Source organism: Larus michahellis, chromosome 16 (genome assembly GCF_964199755.1).
Source record: "Larus michahellis chromosome 16, bLarMic1.1, whole genome shotgun sequence".
Classification (NCBI taxonomy): Eukaryota; Metazoa; Chordata; class Aves; order Charadriiformes; family Laridae; genus Larus; species Larus michahellis.
Window position 1 is genome coordinate 1,916,741 of NC_133911.1, and position 20,561 is coordinate 1,937,301.

At 50.0% G+C, this 20,561-nt stretch overlaps 1 protein-coding gene across 28 annotated transcripts in view; it reads left to right on the top strand.

The window, feature by feature from the left end:
* Positions 1-20,561, top strand: part of EIF4G3 (eukaryotic translation initiation factor 4 gamma 3) — a 156,250-nt gene that overhangs the window by 101,316 nt on the left and 34,373 nt on the right. For 19 of the 28 annotated variants that reach the window (XR_012583955.1, XM_074560530.1, XM_074560536.1 and 16 more), the window contains 4 exons: positions 2,437-2,545; positions 8,478-9,329; positions 16,698-16,786; positions 19,011-19,260. Coding sequence is in view for 27 of the 28 variants with exons in the window: in XM_074560530.1 (XP_074416631.1) it covers positions 2,437-2,545; positions 8,478-9,329; positions 16,698-16,786; positions 19,011-19,260 (1,300 nt within the window). In the remaining variant the exon portion in view is untranslated. Of the gene's footprint in view, positions 1-2,436; positions 2,546-8,477; positions 9,330-10,157; positions 16,677-16,697; positions 16,787-19,010; positions 19,261-20,561 lie in introns of those variants that run through there. The other 9 variants (XM_074560531.1, XM_074560537.1, XM_074560534.1 and 6 more) reach the window with 3 other exon arrangements.

Sequence of the window (20,561 nt, forward strand, 5' to 3'; positions counted from 1 at the left end):
TTTCAGCATCGCTGACCAAAAAGAGCTTGAAGTGGGGTCTTCCCAGCCCCTCCGCAGCCGTTGCTTAATTGCTAAAATGCTTTAGAGCTCCCGCGTGAGGGAAGCTGGCAGCAAGCGGAGATGTTATTTATACGTTTCTAGCAGGACGCTATTTTCCACGCTCCGTTTTTTGCTGGGAAGATAAATAAAACCCAGGACCGCGTCTCGAATCTGGCTGCAGTGTTTGCTCGGCACTGACTTGCATTAGAATATCGCCTTTTAAAGAGGAAGAGACGCTTATTTTCCTGGCAGACCTCTTCCAGGGGCCACTGGATTTGTCACGTTTGTGTTTGCTCGCGCTTCGGTTCGTGGTAGGACAGAATAACCCAGAGCAAGTTCTCTTAACGTCACCCGTCATGAGAGTGATTTTGAGTGGGTTTTTTTTTTCCTAGAAAGTCTCTCAATGCTCTGTTTTGAAGCCAAGAAGCTGTAAGGGTCAGCACTTCCAGACCATTTGTATTGCTCTGCAATATCGTTCGCGCAAAATAAATGAGTTTTCCAAATTTCTTAAGAAAACAAATTAACCGAGCCAAGAAGTTTCCAGGCGTACAGGTTTCTTGTCCTCTAGTCTGGTTTGGTTCCCGTGATTCTTATCACGTTCTCCTTTTTCCCCCACTGCTTTCGGCCATAAATTTTTCATAAAATGAAACTAACGGTGCGATGCGGGCGAGGGGAAGCGTTCCCGGGACCGGCTTGTTTGGAAAACTGCCTTTTCCTTGGCTTCCCGCGGCGCTGGCCGGGGATGGGGACGCCGTTCCCCAGCCAGAGCCCGGCCGATCTCATCGGGTTCCTTCCTGGATGCGGAGCAATCCCAAATGAAATCTCGGCTTACTTGGATTGTTATTTTTCTTTTCCCAGACGTGCCTTGTCACAGTCCTCCTTTACCTCTCTCTTGCCCGAAACGGTGAAAAATAGCGTATTTGAAGACAATTCACTCTTTATTCTGTGCTGTTCAGAAGCGACAGCTGGGAAAGCTGGAAACGGGAGGAAAAGAGTTCCAGGGGGAGGAACAAGTTGCCAGAGAGTTTCTTTTTTTAGGGAAATAAGTTTTGCGTGGATTTCTGGTAGCCCGTCCGCAGGGAGGCATTAGACACCCGTGCCTTGGGCACTCGGCTTTATTGTGGTTGTTTAAAAATCCCTTTTCCCGTAGATCTCCTGGGAAGTCAGCGTGGGATATGGCCAGGTGAGAGCAGACACCCGTAAGGAGCTGCCCGGCTTTCCACTTCCGATTTTTAAATTTAAACTTAGCCCCATTTTCTTCTTTGCCTGGTCCCTGGTGCGTGTTTAAGGGGATTTTGCGAATGCAAGTAGCTGACTTGCCCCATCGACGCTCACTCTGACGTACCCAAGTGCGTTATCTATGAGTTTGAGCGAGTTTGGTGTAGTTACTTCGTCTTACACGAGTTCTTCTTTAAATTCTGAGATAAAACACAAGCGATTTTTCTTCTTCTTTATCGAACCTTCAGGAACACAAGTGGGGTGTTTGTCCCATTACTGCTGGGGACATCATTAAAATAACGCGGTCTGTGGCTTTTTCGGTCTTGTGGCTCCGCTGGGCTTCCAGGTTGGGTTTCACAGAGAGGAAATCTCGGGCTCGCTCCGTGTCCGTTGGGAACCGGCTCCTCCGCTCTCCCGCGATTCCTGCGCAATGGGGTTTATTCTCATATTACCCAGCGGGTACCGGCCGTAACTCTGTTTGTAGAAGGCATTGGGTGGGTTTTTTCGTACGACCACACAGGTACAACCCATCGAGATTAATTTCCCGCTGTGATAACTAGTAGTATTATGATATATATATATCTCCTATATCTCCTATATATAATATATATTATATATATACACACATATGTATGTATCTATATTACGATACGTATATACGCTATTCATACATACGTACACACACCCCCCCTCCATTTACATATAAATCAAGATATAAAAATTCAAATGAATATCGATAACAAGATCGAAGGGGTTTGAAATAAGCGATGCGTTGGGAAAGGAGTCGCGTCCCCTCGAATTACAGAGAGGTCCAGGAGTCCTGGTGGTTCTCTGAGTTTCTGCGGGCCGCGCAGGGAAGCCTTTCTGCCGCTCTCGGAAGAAGCATTGGGAGAACGAGGCGTGTTAATAACCGTGCAGCTCTTGCTGTTGTTAACTGCAATCGTCTCTTTTTCCCCTTCTCCTGCTGCCTTTTCCTCCCTCCCTTTCTCACTTCTTAAATTTATTCGATGAGTCTGTGTATCTTTTCTCTTTATTTTCCCCACCTTTCGCTTTTCCTTTCTTTCCCGCCCCGTTCTCCTCTCCCCACTTCCTTCCTTGTGCTCCCTGGTGCCAGTTTTTCCTTTCGCGTGCTCATTATCACCTTTTTTTTTTTTTTTTTTTTGGGACTTCCAATGCCAGCAGCCGCCCAGCCAGGTCCCCGAGCACAGCCCCGGGGCTTTCGGGACTGCGGAGAACACCCACCCCGCCGCCAGCGCCCCCGCCGCCGCGACCAGCAACCCCAAGCAAGGTTTGTTGATGGATATTTCCTTCCTTGATTATTTTTAGCCATTTCCCCCCCCCCCCCCCTTTCTTGTTTTAGTTCCAATATTTTTGGCATGGAGACAAGCCGCCAGCAGCAATAGGAGGGGGGGAACTTCTTTTCCTCCAGTGGAACGCGGTAACAATGTGTTGCTGAGGGGATTAATTGAAATTGGCCAACGTGAAACTGCTTAAAAATAATTGTGTTCAAGCTTCTGTGTCCTGAAAGTTGTTTCAGAGCACCTGGGAGCGTGAACCTCCTCTCGCCCACGTGCCGTTCTTCGGACACGAGCGTGTTGTCAGTGAAATGCTCTCAGCCGGAGGGGCTTCGTGTCGCCTGGGCAATTAGCCACAGCGATGGCACGTAACCAGAGCATCCCGTGGCTCCTCCAGAGCTGCTCGTGTATCCGACAGGACACGGGAGATTTTAATTATTAAAAAAAAAAAAAAAACCAAACCCCATTGGCGTGCAAAGTGTCTCATAACAAATATTGCTGACTTTGGTAAAAACGGCACAGGTGGAAAGAGTTTCTTAAAGTCGATTACGTTTCCTTGTCATATCTAAGAATATACATTTGAAGGGACTTTTATTTTTAAAAAATGTTTAAAGAAAGGGTGTCCCGGGAGGGAGGATGGAGTGTGCCGAGTCTCTTCCCGAGACCGAAATTTTCTAGCCCCCTAAAAGCCATTAAGAAGCTGTCGTTAACGCTGTGTGTGCTGCTGTCGTGCTCACGGACTCGGGGTCGGAATCCGGAGTTGACGCCGCTGTTTGCTTCCCGGGGTGTTCACCGCGTGGCAGCGACTGAGGTTTCCGCCTGGAGCGATGCGTACATGCCGGTCGAGAAGCGCCGTCCCTTGCTCCTGAGCGCTGCCTGTAAGCTTTGAGCCTGCCCAGATTTGCTTTTTTTTTTTTTTCAGAGTATTTGCTAGGAAAAACCCTAAGCCCCAGAGAATCGCAGCTCTAGGAAAGAGGAAAAGAAGCTGCTTCTGATGCTTCAGGTGTCACGGGCCCAGATAGCAGCACGGCCGCTGTTTGGAAGGGACGGGACGTATCCCTGAGGCTAAGTTGTGTCAGACTCTCAAATTTGCTGAAAATGTTGCTCTTTTACAGCCGTAGTGTAGACTTCAGGGCTTCCCCTCAGTGAAAACTCTTCCAGGGATACACCTCTGGGTTGCTGCAGGGGCTAGAAATGGTTGAAAAGGGACATTTTGGAGATGGGTTTCCCACCTGAAGCAGGATTTTGTCTAGATCTTTGTGCAAAACCTGGCTGCCTCCGTCACCTGAAGAGGTTGCAGGTGGCTTGAACGTCCATCAAACAGCCGGTGGCTGAGCGCGGCTCGCGCCTCGCTGCCGCTCGAGCTGCCCGGCTCCGGCACAGCCGCTGCTCCCTGCCCGTGTCCCCTCACCGCCGGGGACGCGCGCGGAGCACGCCGAGGTGCCTGGTGCCACCGGGGCCTGAACCGCCCGCACCGTTGACGGGCGCCGAACTGCTCTGCCCTTTCGAGCGAGTTGATGCTGAACCGTAAAATCCAGCACTTCCCATCATTTCAGCCCTGCGCAGGAAAACTTGCATTTCCAGGACACGCGAGTCTTCTCCCTCCTCTCTCTTTAACTTAATCCCTTCGTAGGCAACTGGAAGTAAACTGGAAGCGAGCGGTCTTTATTTAGTTCGTTACACGGGCCTGACTGTGCTGGTTTAAATATAAATCAGGGCTCGAACTGAGATGTAACGCTGATGAGCTTCCCTGTGTTTATCTCCGTTCCATCCCAGCGAGATTCAAACATTTGTTCCAGTCCAAAAATTGCCAAAGAGCAGGTTTACGTAAGCGTCGCAGCCGGCGAGCCCTGGAATAACGCCATCAGCCTCGGACTGCGGCCCCTCGGGGCGGGGGGGGAGCAGCGGGGGTGTCAGGCGCAGGGCAGAGCGAGTTAAAGGTGAAGGAAGTTTAGACACCATTAAAATTATTTATTTTAGCCCCCACCCCCCACCCCACCCCCACCCCCCCGCAAAGTGATTGGGGGGGGGCACATCTCTCCAGAAATACAAGCTGAGGCAGCAAAACAGTTTTTTACTTTGGGCCTGATCTCAGGGGTTTTTTGTTTGGTTTTTTTTGTTCTAAAATGAAAACAGCCATAGAAAGGGCTGCGTGGTTTTTTGTTGGTTTTTTTTTTTTTAAGCAAGCATTTATCAAAACCAGTGTTTTTGCATCCCTTAAGACCCCTTCGCTGTGCTCATCCCCTGGGTGGGATTCTCCGTGTGCCCTTCCCCTCTCGCGCTCGTTTGCACCGGTAGAAATTTGGTATAAAGCTGACGTTCTAATTTTGTGATCCTCGGCGACCCTTTTGCGGTTATTTCCAATGGCGGGGACGCGGGGCGGTGCCGGCAGCCCCGGCCTCCCGTATTTCCCCCTGCGAGTATCTGCCGTCCCCGTTATTTTTGCCTCGAAGTCATTAGCGAGGCCGAATTTGGGATTGCGTTGCATTTACTATCCGGGTGTTTTTCTTGAAAAGGCGAGCGTTTGGTGCTTTTAAAGCAGCTTTTGGCTTCTCAGGCTTCAAAATTCATAGGTGATTTGGAGGAACCTAGGAATTGCTCCTGTAATAGCCGGGAAAATGGCGTTATTTAGGGGCGAGCAGGCAGCCGTCGTTCCCGTAGGCGCCCCCGGTGCCTGCGTATCAGCCGAGCCGCGGAAGGCAAGGGCGACGCTGGAGAATTTGGGTCGAGCCCGGTGGCAGAGGGCGTGCAGGAGCCTGGCGAGGGGCCAGGCCGGTGCAGAACTTGTGACGGGGCATAACCGTGCGTGAAATCGGAGCCGACCACGTTTGCTCGGCGCGCACAGGTTCGGTGGGATGTTTGGAGTATTATCAGTAGCGGTATTTTTTTTTTTTTTTTTTAAACCTCTTTCCAAATCCTGCAGCGTAGCCGACGCGGGGAATACGTAACGGGGTTCGTGGAAAACGGTTGAATGTCAGATCCCGAAGTTTGGGGAGTTTTGAGCCCCTCCGCTGACACCGGCTCCAAAGTCTGCCTGCGAAGCCAGCGTCGGTCCCGCCTCGCCGATGTTTGCAGCGGGATGAAAGATGGAAAAATGGCAGCGAGCCCAGCGATTATTTTCAGATAAACGCCGCGAAGCAGAAACGAATTCCTGTATCCAGGAAAATCTTCCCCGGCCACCGCTCTGGGCAATCTCTGCCACCGCGACCGCCCAGCAGCCCGGCTCCCTCTGCCTCCGGTGTCTGCGCGGAGGAGGGAGCAGGGATCCGTCCTGCTGGGTTTGTGGGAGTGTTTCTAATGAAGAGTCATTTTGCAAGATTTGTATTTATCTGGAGATTTTAAAAAAGATCTACTGGTGGAGCAAGCTTTCCTCCTGAACAGCCCAGCGCTTCCCATAAATACTTTCCAAATATAATGTGAGGAATGATCTTGGCGTGTTTAGGAAGAGGGATCTGATTCAGTTTGGGTGAATTGCATTGATTTTTTTATTTGCCCTTCCCAACCGTACATTGTTTCACGTGACCGTTCCTGTGATAGTTGGCAGGGATGAACGCGCCTTTGCCAGGACTCTTGAGATTTTATTCTCCGGGACGGTCCGGCAAGTTAAGATTTACTTCTCATTAGCCAAACCTGCCCATCGTTCTTCCGAAATCCCCCTCCTGAAATTACTTTCCTCCTTGAATTTTGCACACACGGCCTGTATCGGTGGCTGTACGTTGGCCAAATAAGGCGTGGTTTGAAGAAAGGGTGTTCGAGCCACTGGTTTTAAAGTGCAGTTGTATATTTTTGCTGTGTTTTTTTTTTTTATCTCTCGGAATGTTTTTCCAGACACTTCAAATGCCTTTTTTTTTTTCTTTTTTTTTGAGCAATCTCATTTGACTCAAGGGAGAGAATACCCAGGCAGTTGTTTATAGCGAGCTGTAAATGTCAAGAATGCTCCGTGAGTTGTCTGCAGAGGATGTTCCAGAAATCGGAGGTGACGCGTTTTTCTTTGCCAAACCAGTTCCCGGGTCCTTTTTTCTTCCACGGAGCCTTCAGAATCAAAATCAGCTGTAGGGATACTTTCTTCCATCTTTTTTCCTCATTTGTCATCCTCATCCGAAGCCGCCTCCCTGCGTGCCTCATTAAGTTGATAAACTGCTGCTTTGGCCGTGGTCCTCAGTGTAACGCTGCTGGGGTCGGCCACGGCTGGAAGCAAAGTTCTTCGTTGCTCCAGCTGTTCCTAAAGATGGGACTTGATGCTCCAAGCGGTTTCGGATGGGTTCTCCTTCAAAAACCCTTTCCCTTCAGCCTGTCTGTTGAATAAGCCCCAAATGGAAAGCCGACAGAGCTGGAAAAGACCAAGCAAAGTCGTATCTCTTCCGTTCTACCTGAATTTTGATCATCTGGGGTTGGTTGTAGCCTTTGATTTCCTAATCTGAGCAGGGGGGGTTTGTGCCTCTGGATTTTCCGGAACTGCTTTTTGCGTTCCTGGCCGCGTCCCGCAGGAGCTCCCTGGTGCTTCAGTGCTCAGAAGCCTCGGGGCGCTTTGCGTTGGTGGAGCAGAGCAGAGCTCCCTCCCCAGGGACAGGTAACGCCGACCTCCTCGTAATGGGGATTAAGGGCTGGAGCGTTGAGTCCCTGCCATCGGCGTGGTGGACTTCCCGTGATCCCCTCCCGTCCGTCTCGCCGAGCTGTAACGCAGAGGCACTTTCCTAAGCGAGATCTTGCCATCTGCGCCTTGTCGTCAAGTCGGAGGTGGGAGAGAGGGAGTAGCAGAGATCCTGTAGAGCCAAGATCTTTTAGGATCTTGGCTCCTGTTTTGTTCAAAAGAAGTGGGAATCAATGTGTCACAGGGAGCAGCAGCAGACCGTGGGGAGCTGTGAGATGGTGGTGGCAGGGACGGGATCGCAAAGTCTGTTGCCGATGACAAGATCCCTGGAGGGGTTCAAGGCCGGGTTGGACGGGGCTTGGAGCCACCTGGGCTGGTGGGAGGTGTCCCTGCCCAGGGCAGGGGGTGGCACTGGGTGGGCTTTAAGGTCCCTTCCCACCCAAACCATTCCGTGATAAGTACTGGGACTTCTCAGTATTTTGGGGGTTGGTGTGATACTTGTGCATGTTTTGCCGTGCTTTCCCCACCCTGCTCCATCCCCTTCGCCCCCGGACACCAAGAGGTGGTGACGCTGTTCTTTGGTGGCAGCTGTGCTTAGACGCCGTTGTGATTTTGTTTTCTTTAGGAAAAGGTATCTTTGCTGAAATTTAGAAGAAAACAAAGGATTGCGTCCTTCAGTCCGAGGGCCGAGGGAGTTGAGAAATAACGAGTGGGAAAACGAAGCAGATGCCCGTCACGTATTAGTAGTGGCGTGACACGTGGCATACGTAAAAGAAGGGCCCGTCGTCAGTCGTGGAGGAGTTTCCCCGTTTTACAAACAAGGCAGAGAGTCCCTGCAGGTCGCCGGTTGCTCTCCCCAGTGTCTCTGTTTGCCCGCGTTTTGGAGCATGAGGTGCCCAGGTCTCGGTGTTAAAACCCCAGGCTCCTTTGAGGCAGAATCCAAGTAAAGTGTATTTTTGTCTCCTGTAATTTCTGGCAAGAAAAATTCTATTTTCAGCAGTTGTTTCTGGGGGAAAAAAAAAATAAAAAAAAATCCACCTTTTGTAACGTAGGCCTTTTCTGTAAAGCACGGCCGTTCTCTGCAAAGCCTGCCTTCCGAAAAATAGAAGCAGCGGTTGCGTTTTCAGATGTGCAGGGTGCGGGCTGTCTGGCCTTTTCCTTTAGATGCAAAGATTGGCTTCAGGTGCTCCTGGTGTCTTCCTCGGAGCTTCTGGAACGGCGGGCAGCACGCCGGCCGGGGGAACCAAGGTGGCTGAGATACAGTCAAGGGAGATGGAGTTGTCTTGCTCCTTGTAACGGTTGTTGGTGTTTTGTTTTTCTTTTTCCTTTCCCAGAAGAGAAGCCAAAACCAGATCCAGTATTAAAACCACCTTCTCCGGTCCTCAGACCAGAACCTACTGGGGAGAAAAAAGATCAAGCTGGCCAGACGACCGAGGCCACCTCAGTGGAAACACCACCAGAACTTCCTCTTGCTCCATCGCCGACCCCGGCCGCTCCCGTCGCAGTGGTTTCTGCCGCTGCTGCTGTTGTCGCCGTTTCTAGTAAACCCCCATTGACAGCTGACTCAGAGGAGAAATGTGAACTCGCTTCCCCAAAAGAGGAGGCAATGCCTATATCTAGTGCCGCGCCCTGCACGGACCCATCGGACCCTTCGCCAGCGGAAGAGGCCGATGCCGAGGTGTGCAAGGAGCCTAGTAGTGTAGCATCTAGTGATATTCCAGTGACTGCTAGTACTAATCTAATTAATGAAATGAACGGAGTGAGTGAGAAGGTAACTGCTGCAGAGAGCGTAGTAGATGTAGCCCAGACGGAAGTTGCGCCGTTGACTGTTGAGCTGGAGACCCCAGAAGCGCCTCCAGCAGAAGTGGAAAGCGTGCCATCTTCCAGTGCTCTTCACGCTGCTCCCTCTCCCCCCCCCACCCCCCCTCCCACCCCCCCGCCTCCCTCTCCTCCCGTTTCTGTTGCTGCTGCTGCTGTTACCACTACAACTCCTTCTCCACCTCCTCTTCCGTCTCCCAGTGCCCTCCCTGTTGTTCAGGGAGATTTAGAAGGAGAGGAGAGCACAAGAACTGCTCTTAACGAAGAGGTAAAAGATACTGAAAAGAAGGAAGAGACAGAAGCAGATGGGCAGCCGGAGGAGAGCACGGAGGCTCAGAGTGTAAACTCGAGCAAGAGTCCTGTCCCAGGTAAGCCTTTGGCACCGTGGTTGCGTGCGGTAGACTGGAGGATGAAGGAAAGGGGCCTTTGGGGTCCTTCTTCCGTCAGATGTTTCTGTTTCCACCTGCCAAAAGCAAATCTGGTCGTGCTGCGTGACCATTGTTGGGATTGCAAAACGCTAATCTTTGTTTGCAGGGACAAAAAAAAAACCAAACCCTCGTAATTGTTCGTAAAAGAGGCGGCTGTCGTGGCTGCGTGTCCCAGGGCTGGTGGGGTTCGTGGGAACTGGCCGCGTGTTGCTTCGGTGGCAACGGAGGGCAGCGCTGTCAGTGGGGGGGTCCAAAGGACGCTGCCCCTGGCCCCTCCCGGGTGAGCGGTGGGTTTGAGGAACCTCTTGCTCTGGATTTATCCCCCTGCTCCTAAAGCAGACGAACAGTCAGACCTCGAAGCCCCAGAAACTGCCCAGCCGGAGCTTTCTGGAATCCAGAGGGGTGGGGTGGTTTGGTTTTTTTCCCCAACTATAAAAATGTGTCGTGGTGTTACCGTGTGGGTAAATGAAACGGACCATTAAAGCTCCTCCGAAGGACCGACGTGCCGAGTGTCGCACACCTGGATCTGCCCAGCCTTAATTCACGGTGCATCCGCTTTTCCTCTGCAAAAGGAACACGTAAGCGGAATTTCTCTTCTCCTCGCTCGGCTGTTCCCATTCCTCTGTTCTTGAAATTTTCAGGAAACGAGGTGCTTTAGTTCGGGAGGCGTAAAGACTTGTTATAAACGACTAAAAATTGCAATTTCTGTACCTGCCTTTTAAAATCCAGGGTGTTTCTCTGACGGCTGTTATCTGCCTTTGGTTTCAGTGTCCTGTCGCATCGCTGGGTTAGCGTTTAATGGATTAATATAGACCGCAGTCGTCTTATTTGCTGCGTTCTCTATAGAAAAAAGCGCTTTTTCTTCAGGACTTCCTGGAAATGAAACTGTGGAAAAGAAGTTAAATCAATCAATGGCTTGTCTTTAGCTGCCGGAGGGAGTATAATGGTGGCCATTATGCACGCCCAGCGGCGCCTCGCGTCTTTTACACCCCGTTTTGCGGTCCTTTCGGAGCTGGGAAGCTGAGGCTGTCGATTGAAATATATCCTTTGAATTGGGTGGAGTTTGGAGAAGAAACAAAGGAGAAACAGTAGGTTGTGATTTGGGTGGGGGGTTTTTTAAGTAACATTTAAAATAGGGATTTTTTGGTTTGTTTTTTTTTAGTTTATTCTTTCACAAGCAAGCGATAGGTGTGTAATGGCATCCGTGGCATCTAGGGCTACGCTCTTGCTATGGATTAAATTAAATGAAAAGCTGAGATTGGCCTCGTTCCACGTTTGTGTAATGCTGCGTTAGGTCAATATGCTGGATCTTAAATAAAATCCAATATCTGGAGAAGATCGGAAAGATCCCTTCACTTGTACCAGCCACGGGCTTGGTTTGTTTTTTTTTCTTTCGTGTTAATCTTTTTCTATTTTTATTTGACTCGGGTCATTCCTCTGCTCTGGCACTTGTTGTTCTTTCAATCTGAGCTACTTCATAACACAAATTCATTTCCTTCCAAAGTAGAGAATTCGTGACTCTTTTGGTAAATAAGGTTTTGCACGGCCAGGTTCCAGCTTGCAGTATTATTGCTTGCTTTGTAGTGTCCTGTAGTTTAAATTAAAAAAAAAATAAAATAATAAATTACTTACAGCGTTTTGGGCTTTTAATAATGCAGAAGATTAATTGTAACGCTGTGATGGCAGTAACCAGACAGCACACGTTGGCCAATACGTTGGCTTTGGCAACAGAGAAACAAATATTTCTCAAGTCACGTAAAAGACGACTTGAAACTCCGATTACTATTAAAAGCTTCAGTGCTTCAAGGAAAACAGAAGACTCTCCAAGTGGGTTTTTTGTGCTTTACCCCTTCTTTAATGAAGTATAACTGTGTTACGTTTCTCTGCCAGCCTTTTTTTTGTGAGCAATAGTTTTCCAGTTCTTCCTCGGAGAGGGGAAGGGAGGTTTAAGTAACGTAACGGGAAGGCGATTGGGGATTCAGGCGTCCGTCTGGGCTGAGCGAGGAGTCGCGTGTCTCTGCCATACGCCGGAACATACACACGCTGAACTTCAGGAGCAAGGAGGAAGGGCTATATTTTTTTTTTTTTTTTTCTTGGACTAAAGGCCCAGAGTCTTTTTCGTGATCTCTGGAGATATGGTAAAAATTGGGCTAAGGGAGACTTGTCGGTCAGGCGCTGGTAGGCGTGAGCGCTGGGACTTTTAACAATATTTCTTCGGGGTTTTCAGCAGAAGCGTGTACTTGTGACAGAGCGGTTTGGTCACAAATCACACCGTGTTATTCCCTTTAATGGCAGCTGATGTGACTCGACCGGGACACTACTAGACCCAAGACCTCCAAGAATAACCTAATCGCTGCCGCACTTACTCCCCAGTGGCTTTGTCACAGTCAGAATCCGGCCTGGCTAAAACCGGGGGAGGTTCCGAACGAGCCGTCAATCCCCCTCCTCCCCCAGGGGGAGACTTGCAGGTGTATCCCATATTTTGCGATGGAGGCGACAGCTTCTCAGGGATGAATGGAATTGTTTGCTTGTTCCTCGGGTGCTTTACGGAGCACACCTTCTGTCTGGCAGGCGGAGGAGCAATGCCGCCGGGTGTTGCTCCATCAGGCTCTGCACAGGGAGAGGAGCAAGGACGTCCAGGCTGCAGAGGCTTTCCCTTCAGCGTCTTCGTTATCCAGCCGTTCTTTTTTTTACAGCCTAAGAAAATGAATTTTTCAGGCGAGCGGAGCGGAGCTGACCCCGGGGGGATGCGGGGGAACCTCTGCTCTTTCTTTCCCGCTGGCACTCGGCCTCCAGCAGATCTCACCACGTTTCCAGGGTGGGAGGTGTCTACAGGAGCACCGCTGTTGTGGTCTTCTCATTTTGCAGAAACTGGAGTGTGCTTGGTTTCCCTTTTTATTTTACACTATCTTCTATCTACTCTTAATGTCTTTAAGTTCTATTGGCCTACATAACGAAGACAGCGATTTTAGTGGTTCAGTCTCTGCTAGCAGACGGCTCGTCTGTAGACTCTCATCAGCCCCGTGTCTCCTGCTTATAATCCCCTGTGAAACGGGGAAGATTTGTTGGGCTTCAGAGCATTAAACCACTGAGAACTGCCGTTTTTTATCCTGCTCGCGGGATGTTGGACCCGGGTGTCTGTTTTCTTGCTGCCGTGACCGTGGTTCTGTTCTGAGCAGTCACCAAAAATGTGGGGTGCGAGGAGACGCGTCCACCTGACGGCGAGCGCGCGGGCAGCAGGTCTCCCTCCCGCCCGCTCAGGAACCGTTATCTTCAGGTTTTCAGGATGGGCAGCGCTGTCATCTGCAAAGGGCAAGAGCACGCAGCTTTTAAAATAATTAATTCCTACTTATCTTTGTAACAAGGAGAAAAAAATACAGATGTTATCAAGAGAGAGAAACCGGGCTCTCAGCCTGCGATCCTTACTAAAAACATTGCTCCAGTTAAAAGCCACCGACGACGCGCGGTTGCTTTTCTTATTAAATTCTGGTTTTTCTCTAGTAGCTTTGCCGGCTGCGGTGAGGGACCGGCCCTTCTCGGGGAACAAAACAGGACAAATCCTGGTGGTGGGGTGGAATTTCTAAAGAAGGCGGCGGTCCCGGAGGCGTGAAGCCGTCAGGACGTGCTCTGAATGCCCGCCTTCGGTGTAATCGTTCTATCGTGGCTATTACGAGAAGGAAAAAGGAATCAGAGATCGCTGTCCCAGGCGGAACTCCTAGGAGCACAGGAAGCCAGAAGAGCTTAATACGCCTCGAATTCAAAGGGCTGTTTCTTGCAGAGCTCATTTATGAGACGTATTTCAAAATAAAGTAGCCCGACTGACTGCGAGGCCCTGGGTTTCGTAGCCGTGGGGGCTGTAACGAGCAACTTGGGGCACTAATTGGAAATATCTTGGAGAAATATCTCCAGCACCCAAAGCCGGAGGGTCGGAAACATAAATCAGGTATCGCCTTTTTCTTGATTTTTTTGCCATAGCCCACTGGAAGATATTTTCTTTCCCGCGAGCTGGAAGACGATGGTGAGCCTTCGCTTTGGTTTTTAATGGCACATTGGCTAAAAAAATAAAAATACAAGAGCTGGTATTAATTTATGCTTAGCGGTTGGCACCCACATCAGAGAGGGGACGGCCGTCTCTGTCTGGCTTGCTGGGTTGTGGAATCCCCGGCCTGGGGGTCTCCTGCCGAAGGATGTCCCACTGGAGAACAGGATGGAGCTGCAGAAACGGGTCTGCTGAGCAGATTTCCCCGGTGGTGACGTTATCGCCAGTGATGACGGCCGGGATAGTCTGGAAAGGAGGATTTTGTTACTCTTTCCGGTCCTACGGCAGCTAGAGGATTCATTTGGTTATTTTTTTGCGATGGAATTGTGCGTGTGTTGTAACTCAAATTATAAAAGAAGAGGGGAATATCTTAAAAATAGAAAGAATTAAAAGAGCAGAAGTAATGCGGGAGGCAGTACTTAGCAGGGACGTAAAGATGAGATATGGCTTTTGATGTAGGTCAGTATTTTCACTCCTGTTAATTCTCTTATCTTTATAAGCGGCGGCGAGCAGAGCTGTCGGTGCTGGTTAGGCGGGAGCACGCGGGCTCTGCCGGTGTCCCTTCTCCAGCAGAAAGGAGCTCCCACCTGACGCGTCAAAGCGGGCTGGAAAAGAGCTCTGGAAATGTGTGAACGCAGGCAAAAATGAACTTTCATTTGAGAACAGATTTGATTATTGGCGTGCAGGAAAAAAATGCTGAATCTGGGAGGACCAGAAAATTGAGAGAAAGACCCGAAGCGTGCAGAGACCTCCCTTGCCGAGGGCCAAACTGGCCGAAACCTTTTGGTTTCTCTGTGGCTCACGTCGTGTCTCGCTACTGAAACTCAATTTTCGGGTAGCGTCGCTGTCCCGGTCGGGTTTTGGGTTTGGGAGCGTTGGCACCTAAACTCCTTTTAATTTTCTCAGCATACATTAGCATAAATTCTCCTGTTGAGTCAGTTCCTGTAGCAGAAATGAGAACTCAACAGGAAAAAAAAAAAAAACAGAACATCTGCTGTCTGCTATTTTAAGAGGGGAAAGATGGCGTAAGATCTCCGGAGATCCCGCCGCTGTGTCCCACTCCGCTCCGACACCCGGCCAGGGGCTGGCACCGAGTTCCAGCTGTGGAACCGCGGGGCGAAGCGACGGCTGCTGCCGTGCCTTGGGATTCGAGGCCAGCGTCTGGCCAAGCGTCCTCCTGCGGGGAAGCAGGAAAAGGATCTGCAGGATTAAAACAGGGCAAAAGCTGCAAGACTCATTCGGGAGCCTTGGCAGAATCCCGTCCTTTAGAGAGCTTGCTTTTGCCAAAAAAAGGGGAAAAAATGTATTAATGAGAAGCGCTAATGTTAACATCCTGAGAGCCGAGGAAGGAGACCCCCCAAACCTTTGCCAAACCCAAATCCGCGACCCTGAGTTTGTTTCTGTGCGTTTAAAACCGAAACGTTATTTTAGATGTTTTCCATAGCGTCGTTTGAGCTTAAACGGAGTGAAATTCTGTCAAATCAAAAACTTTGGGGTTAATCAATTACATTTCTTGGCAGTGGCAGCCTTTAGGTCATTGCTGCGCAGATGTGACCCCCTCCTTGAAGAAATCCCCCCCCAAGTGTGGAAGTGGCATCACCAAACAAGAAGGCGGCGTGCCGTGGCAGTGGGGCTTGACGGCCCAGCCTTTAAACCAGCAGGTTTTTTGAAAAGTGCTAAATTTTCATGAAATTCGAGCAGATTTCGTGGTGGGGCCTCGCTTAGGTCCGCGCTTTGCTAAAGCGCAGAAATTAGCGCCTGGTCCTTACCCGGTTTCACCCCGGGACAGGGAGAATAACTCGGCGAGGGTACGGCGGACACCTCCTGGCGGTAGCAAAAGCTCAACCCCGGTTGCGTAAGGCAAAGCCCTTTTGAAATCGGCGGCTGCTGGGACGTTTCTCTCCTTTTTGCCGCAGGAATCCCGGGTTCCAGCCAGGCTCTGCCCCGCTCTGAGAGCGCAGCATCCCTCCGTGCAGCTGCCGTGGACGGGGCGTGCGGGACTCGCAGCCCTGGGAGACCTGGAGGGTTTTGCCTCCGTGAACCATCAGTTCCGTCAAGGACCAGATGATGTTTGAATATTTGAATTAGACAATTTTATTTTTTTTTTAATTTTTATTAACCTTCACTTTTTTGGTGTTTAGCACAAAGATAAAAATCTTTTATCAGCACCGTGCTGGGATTCCCGCAGCCCCCGGCGTTTCTGCAGGTCCGTAGTCGCCCTCCCAACAGGGAAACGCCGTTACGGAGCTGCTGGGGCTCGTACGTATCTTTTGGGACAGTGGGAACGCAGCAAATCCACTTTCCTCTTTGCCCACAGGAACAAAGTAGGCCGTTATTAACACTCTTTTCATTTATCCGTAGTCGAAGAGCCTTTCAGAATTATATTTTATTGGGATAAAATAAGTGCACGCTGCGTTTTTTCCACGGCGTCTGCTAGAAACCAAAGGCTCGAGCTGGAAATCTGTTTGCAGTAAACTTCAGTCACGGAATCAATTCTGCGTACGCTCTGTGTTAAACACGCATGTGTGCTCGGTATCGGAATTTAAGCTGGTAGCACTTGGAACAAATTACGAGCGTATTGGATTAATGGTTTTGTCTCCTCTTAATATATCGTGTGGTTTCTTTTACCCTTCAGGGGGGAAAAAAGCGATGAGAGTAAATCACTGCTGATCTTAGAAATATTATATGGTGTTTTCTTTGAATGAGTTGGCCGGGGAAATTAATGAATGGTGGAGTTGTTAACCTGCTTTTAAATTGAAATATAAATCCAGCTCCGGAGAGCCAGTAGCGCTGCAAGATTGGAAGAGTTCTCCTTTTGGATGAGCTGTTGGAAATTTGGGCCAGTTCATGGTTCTGGTTTATGGTTAATATTACAATTCTTGTAATACTCCTTGAGAAAAATATGTCGAGAGGAACCTTCTAGCCAATACTTGATCTTTCAAAAAAAAAAAAAAAGAATTTCTGAAGGTTTTCTTTCGCCCTGCACGATCCTTATACTGTTGGTCATAAACTCCTTGCTATCACAAGTACCGTTTCGGCCTTGAATGAGCAACTTGTAAAACAATGACCGTGTTTTAATGTCACACTAACGATTTTGTTATTACCGCGTTGGAACAAAAAGTGGTTGTATCAAGCTGAATCCTCTGCAAGGCTGCGGCTGCTTCATTTTCCTGTATGTAAAACCTGAGCGCGAGAGGGAAAGGCATCACCCACGGCCAAATTCGCCCCGTGTAATTTAGTGTTGTAATAGGTGTACGCTTCCATTGCAGCCCAAACAGCTGTAACTGCACCAAAGACGTGGAAGAAACCAAAAGACCGGACCCAAGCCACTGAGGAGGTGACAGAGGCGGAAACGGAGGTAAGAGGGACCCACAGTCCTGCTTTATCCAAACTTAATGATGATGTTGCTCTCTTGAAACTGTATTTTAGACACGTTGCTTCCTAGTTGTCTCTCAGGGATCCAGCACAGACTTATGTGGGGGGGGGACTGTGATTATTCCCCAGCTTTTTGCTCTGTTCCCTGTTGAAGCTCTTCAGTTTTCTTCCTTCTCGCCTAATTGAACGACTCCCCACATTCAAGAACACGTCACTGTTGTCCCTCCAGTGAAGGATGAGATAAAAGCAGGTTTAAATCATAGAATCACAGAATGGCTCGGGTTAGAAGAGACCTTAAAGATAATCTAGTTCTAATTCCCCTGCCCCGGGCAGGGACACCTCCCACCAGCCCAGGTTGCTCCAAGCCCCGTCCAACCTGGCCTTGAACCCCTCCAGGGATGGGGCAGCCACAGCTTCTCTGGGCAACCTGGGCCAGGGGCTCACCGCCCTCAGAGTGAAAAATTTCCTGATGCCTAGTCTAAATCTCCCCTCTTTCAGTGTAAAACCCTTCCCCCTCATCCCGTGGCTCCCCTCCCTGCTCCAGAGTCCCTCCCCAGCTTTCCTGGAGCCCCTTTAGGGACTGGAAGGGGCTCCAAGGTCTCCCCGGAGCCTTCTCTTCTCCAGGCTGAACCCCCCCAGCTCTCTCAGCCTGTCCCACAGCAGAGGGGCTCCAGCCCTCGGATCCCTTCATGCTGCCCCCGGTGGGTGGAGTGGTTCTGCTGCACGGTGATGTCATTGTGATGTCACGGCCGAAGGTTGGTTTCCATGATAACCACCTGACGGAGAAGCTTGGGAAAGGAAAAGGTGGAAGTTTTGAGGCAAAACCACCTCGACTGTAATTAGATGAGTAAAGAACATCTCCCTTGCTGCCGTTCTGGTAGGGATATTGCAGGAGGAACCTCTTTTGTTTAATATCCTGGGTAAAACTGGGGTTAGAATAGATCTCCGAGCGGGGGAGAGAGTAAAAATGCACAAACCCGGGCTGCCCGCGCGTATATAAAAACTGACCGCAGAGTAGCGTTGCTTCTTCACTCCAAATTCTTCTTCGGTTATTATTCGTCTGCTCGTTCCTCCCCAACTTGCCTGTAATTGCCGCAAACGCCGCCGAACCTCTCCGCTCTGAGAGCGTGTTGTTGCAGAGTAAATCCAGAGCCCGGCGGACGGTACTTCACCCTCAGTGTAAGCCAGGGTGTGCAGCAGATAGGCTCGTGTGGGCGTTGGGAATGGTACGGGGGTGTTTTCCCCTCCGTTTCCGGGGGAAAGGGTGCTTCAGATGGTGACGGGCAGGGCACCACGCTGCGACAGCTGGGCTGCGCGCAACGGGAAAAGCCGATGCTGGGGTAATCCACGGAAATGAAAAGCATCCCCCGTGCTCCTTCCCGAGCCAGAGAGCCAAGGGTGTCGCTGGGGCCGCGCCAGCAAGTTTATGCTCTCCGTACGCTCTCTGCGTCGGTTATTGGAGGAGTCGTGTCTCCTGGCCCACGTGGCATTTTCACCAAGGCTCATTTTTTCAGAGTATTCCTCGGAAAAATCCGCAAAAAGCGTTTTAGGATGTAGCGCCCATTGGGTTGGGAGGCGGAAGGATCGAGAGGCTCTTCCGGAGCATCCTCAGTGAAGCCTTTCCTTTGTTTAATGCTTTTCGCCGTCTCCGACTGCGGAATAAGGCTGTGTCCTCGGAGAGCTCTAAAAGGAGCAGCCAGGGATACTAATAAAAGTGTTTTCCTGAAACAGAGATGCTGAAGTTGTGGCTGTGTGTCATATTACCTGCTTTATTAGGATCTGCTCCAATTAGCAGCGTACGTTTAAAGGAAGGATCCCCCCAAAATGACGTGGGGTGTCCTTTAAAGTGCCGGGGAGAGGGGAGGAGCGAGGCTGGTCCTTCTGGGCTGGGATTGCTCATGGCTCTCGCGCCGTAGGGCCCAGCAGTTCCTGCCGTCCGATCCCAACAGCTCCTGGGGATTTCACGGGCAACGCCAAGTCTTTCCAGTTACACTCTTACTCATCGGCGGGTTATCTCCGGGGATGAACCTCTGCGTCACCTGGTTGTTCCCTGTGTCGCTCCAGATCTCCGTATCTCTGTTTAAGACGCATACGTGTTCCCGTTAGGCGCAAAAATGCCGTACGAGTAAATGACGAGCCGTTTCGCGTGCTTTGAATTTTGGCAGGGTGTTTTTAACGTAACCTCTGTGTTTCCATCTGTGCTTCAGCCTAAAGTAGAAGAGGAACTTTCAGGTGACAAAGTACTTGAATCTGACCAGGAGAAAATGAGCCATGGGTTTCAACTGGAGAGAGACCCCTCTGAGCTTAAAAAAGCGAAACCTGTGGAAGAAAACGGAGAGCAGGAAGCAGAACCTGTCCGGAACGGTGCCGAGAGCGTTTCTGAGGGAGAAGGAACCGATGCAAACTCTGGCTTCACAGAGAGCTCCAGCGAAGGGCCGGCGTACCAGTATAAACCAGGTAAATCCTGTTTCAGACTCTTGCTTGGTTTTCTGCCTCCCTCCTCCGTCCATCCTCCCGGTTCCCAGTGGGGCTGGAAGGGGCTGCAGCATTTCACCGTGTCCGGATCCACCGTGATCCGCTAATGGATCCGCTCAGAGACCCCTTCTGGGGGAGCACAAAAGGAAAATTGCTTTTTCTTTTGCTGGTGGTAACAAAGAGAAAGAGAAAATCCCCAATTCCTTGAATTTAGTGCCCGTGTGGATGTTGGCTGCAGCACGGTGGGAATGGTGGTGAATCGGTTCCCCCGTGATCGACGGCTGAGAACCATCCAAGAAATTCCATGTAAGCGGAATTCTTAAATGAGAGAAGCCTTAAATCTCTTATTCTTAAATAAGAGATTTGAAAGTTCTGAGTGGGTCCTAAGTAGGAGTGTGTGTGTTTAGGTAAATGTGATGTCCTGGCGAAGCGGTGGGGTAGATCTTCAGGTTTCTAGAAGAGAAAGGAAAAGAAAGACAGAGTTTGTGGTTTCCAGTCCAGGCCCTGCGATTGAACTGCCACCGTGCGGTTCTTCTGACAAACCAGTTGGAGCGCGGGCTCCCAGGATACGGTCCTTTCGCTGCTATTTAGCTCTGGATATAGTCTACCTAAGGGGGTATTTTTTGTTATTTATTAAGATATTTAATTTGTAGACCTGAACCGCTATTAATTCACCTCGTTAAGAGAGACCTTGAGACTGGCTTCTCAGTTGCTATCAATTTTTAAGCCATTTCTTATTCAGGTGAAGCTCCGTCCAAATTAATTAGTCATTTTCTTAGGAGCCCAGACATTAAAGAGTATAAAAGAAAACAAGGAAGGACCTTGAGAGTCTGGACAAGGTATCGGGAAGGAGCACCACCGTTTAGCGATTGCACTGCGGTTGTTATTTCAGCGCCGCTTTGTTCTGACAAAGACCCGAGTTGCTTTTCTTCTGTTAATTTGGTAGCATCGTATCGTTAGGAGAAAACGTAGAGGCCTCTTGATAGTTTACGGCACGTTTATGATCGCTCCACCAGTTCGTTAGTTCAGCACATCTTGACGTTAATCCATAATTCATCAGCCATCTCTCCCAAAGACTCGATGCAGTCGGAAGGATCCCGGTCGGGGCTGGATGTCCTTTCGCAGTAATCCTCGATTTCAGCTCTGCTCTTTTCTAAAATGGGGGATTTTTGCCCTTTTGGTCGACCGTAGGAAGAATTGTGTGTTATATCCCATCTCTCAGCCTGCCTGTGACGCTGCCCAGCTGCTTTTCCCGTTAAAGCAGCTTGTTAAGACCTTTCCAG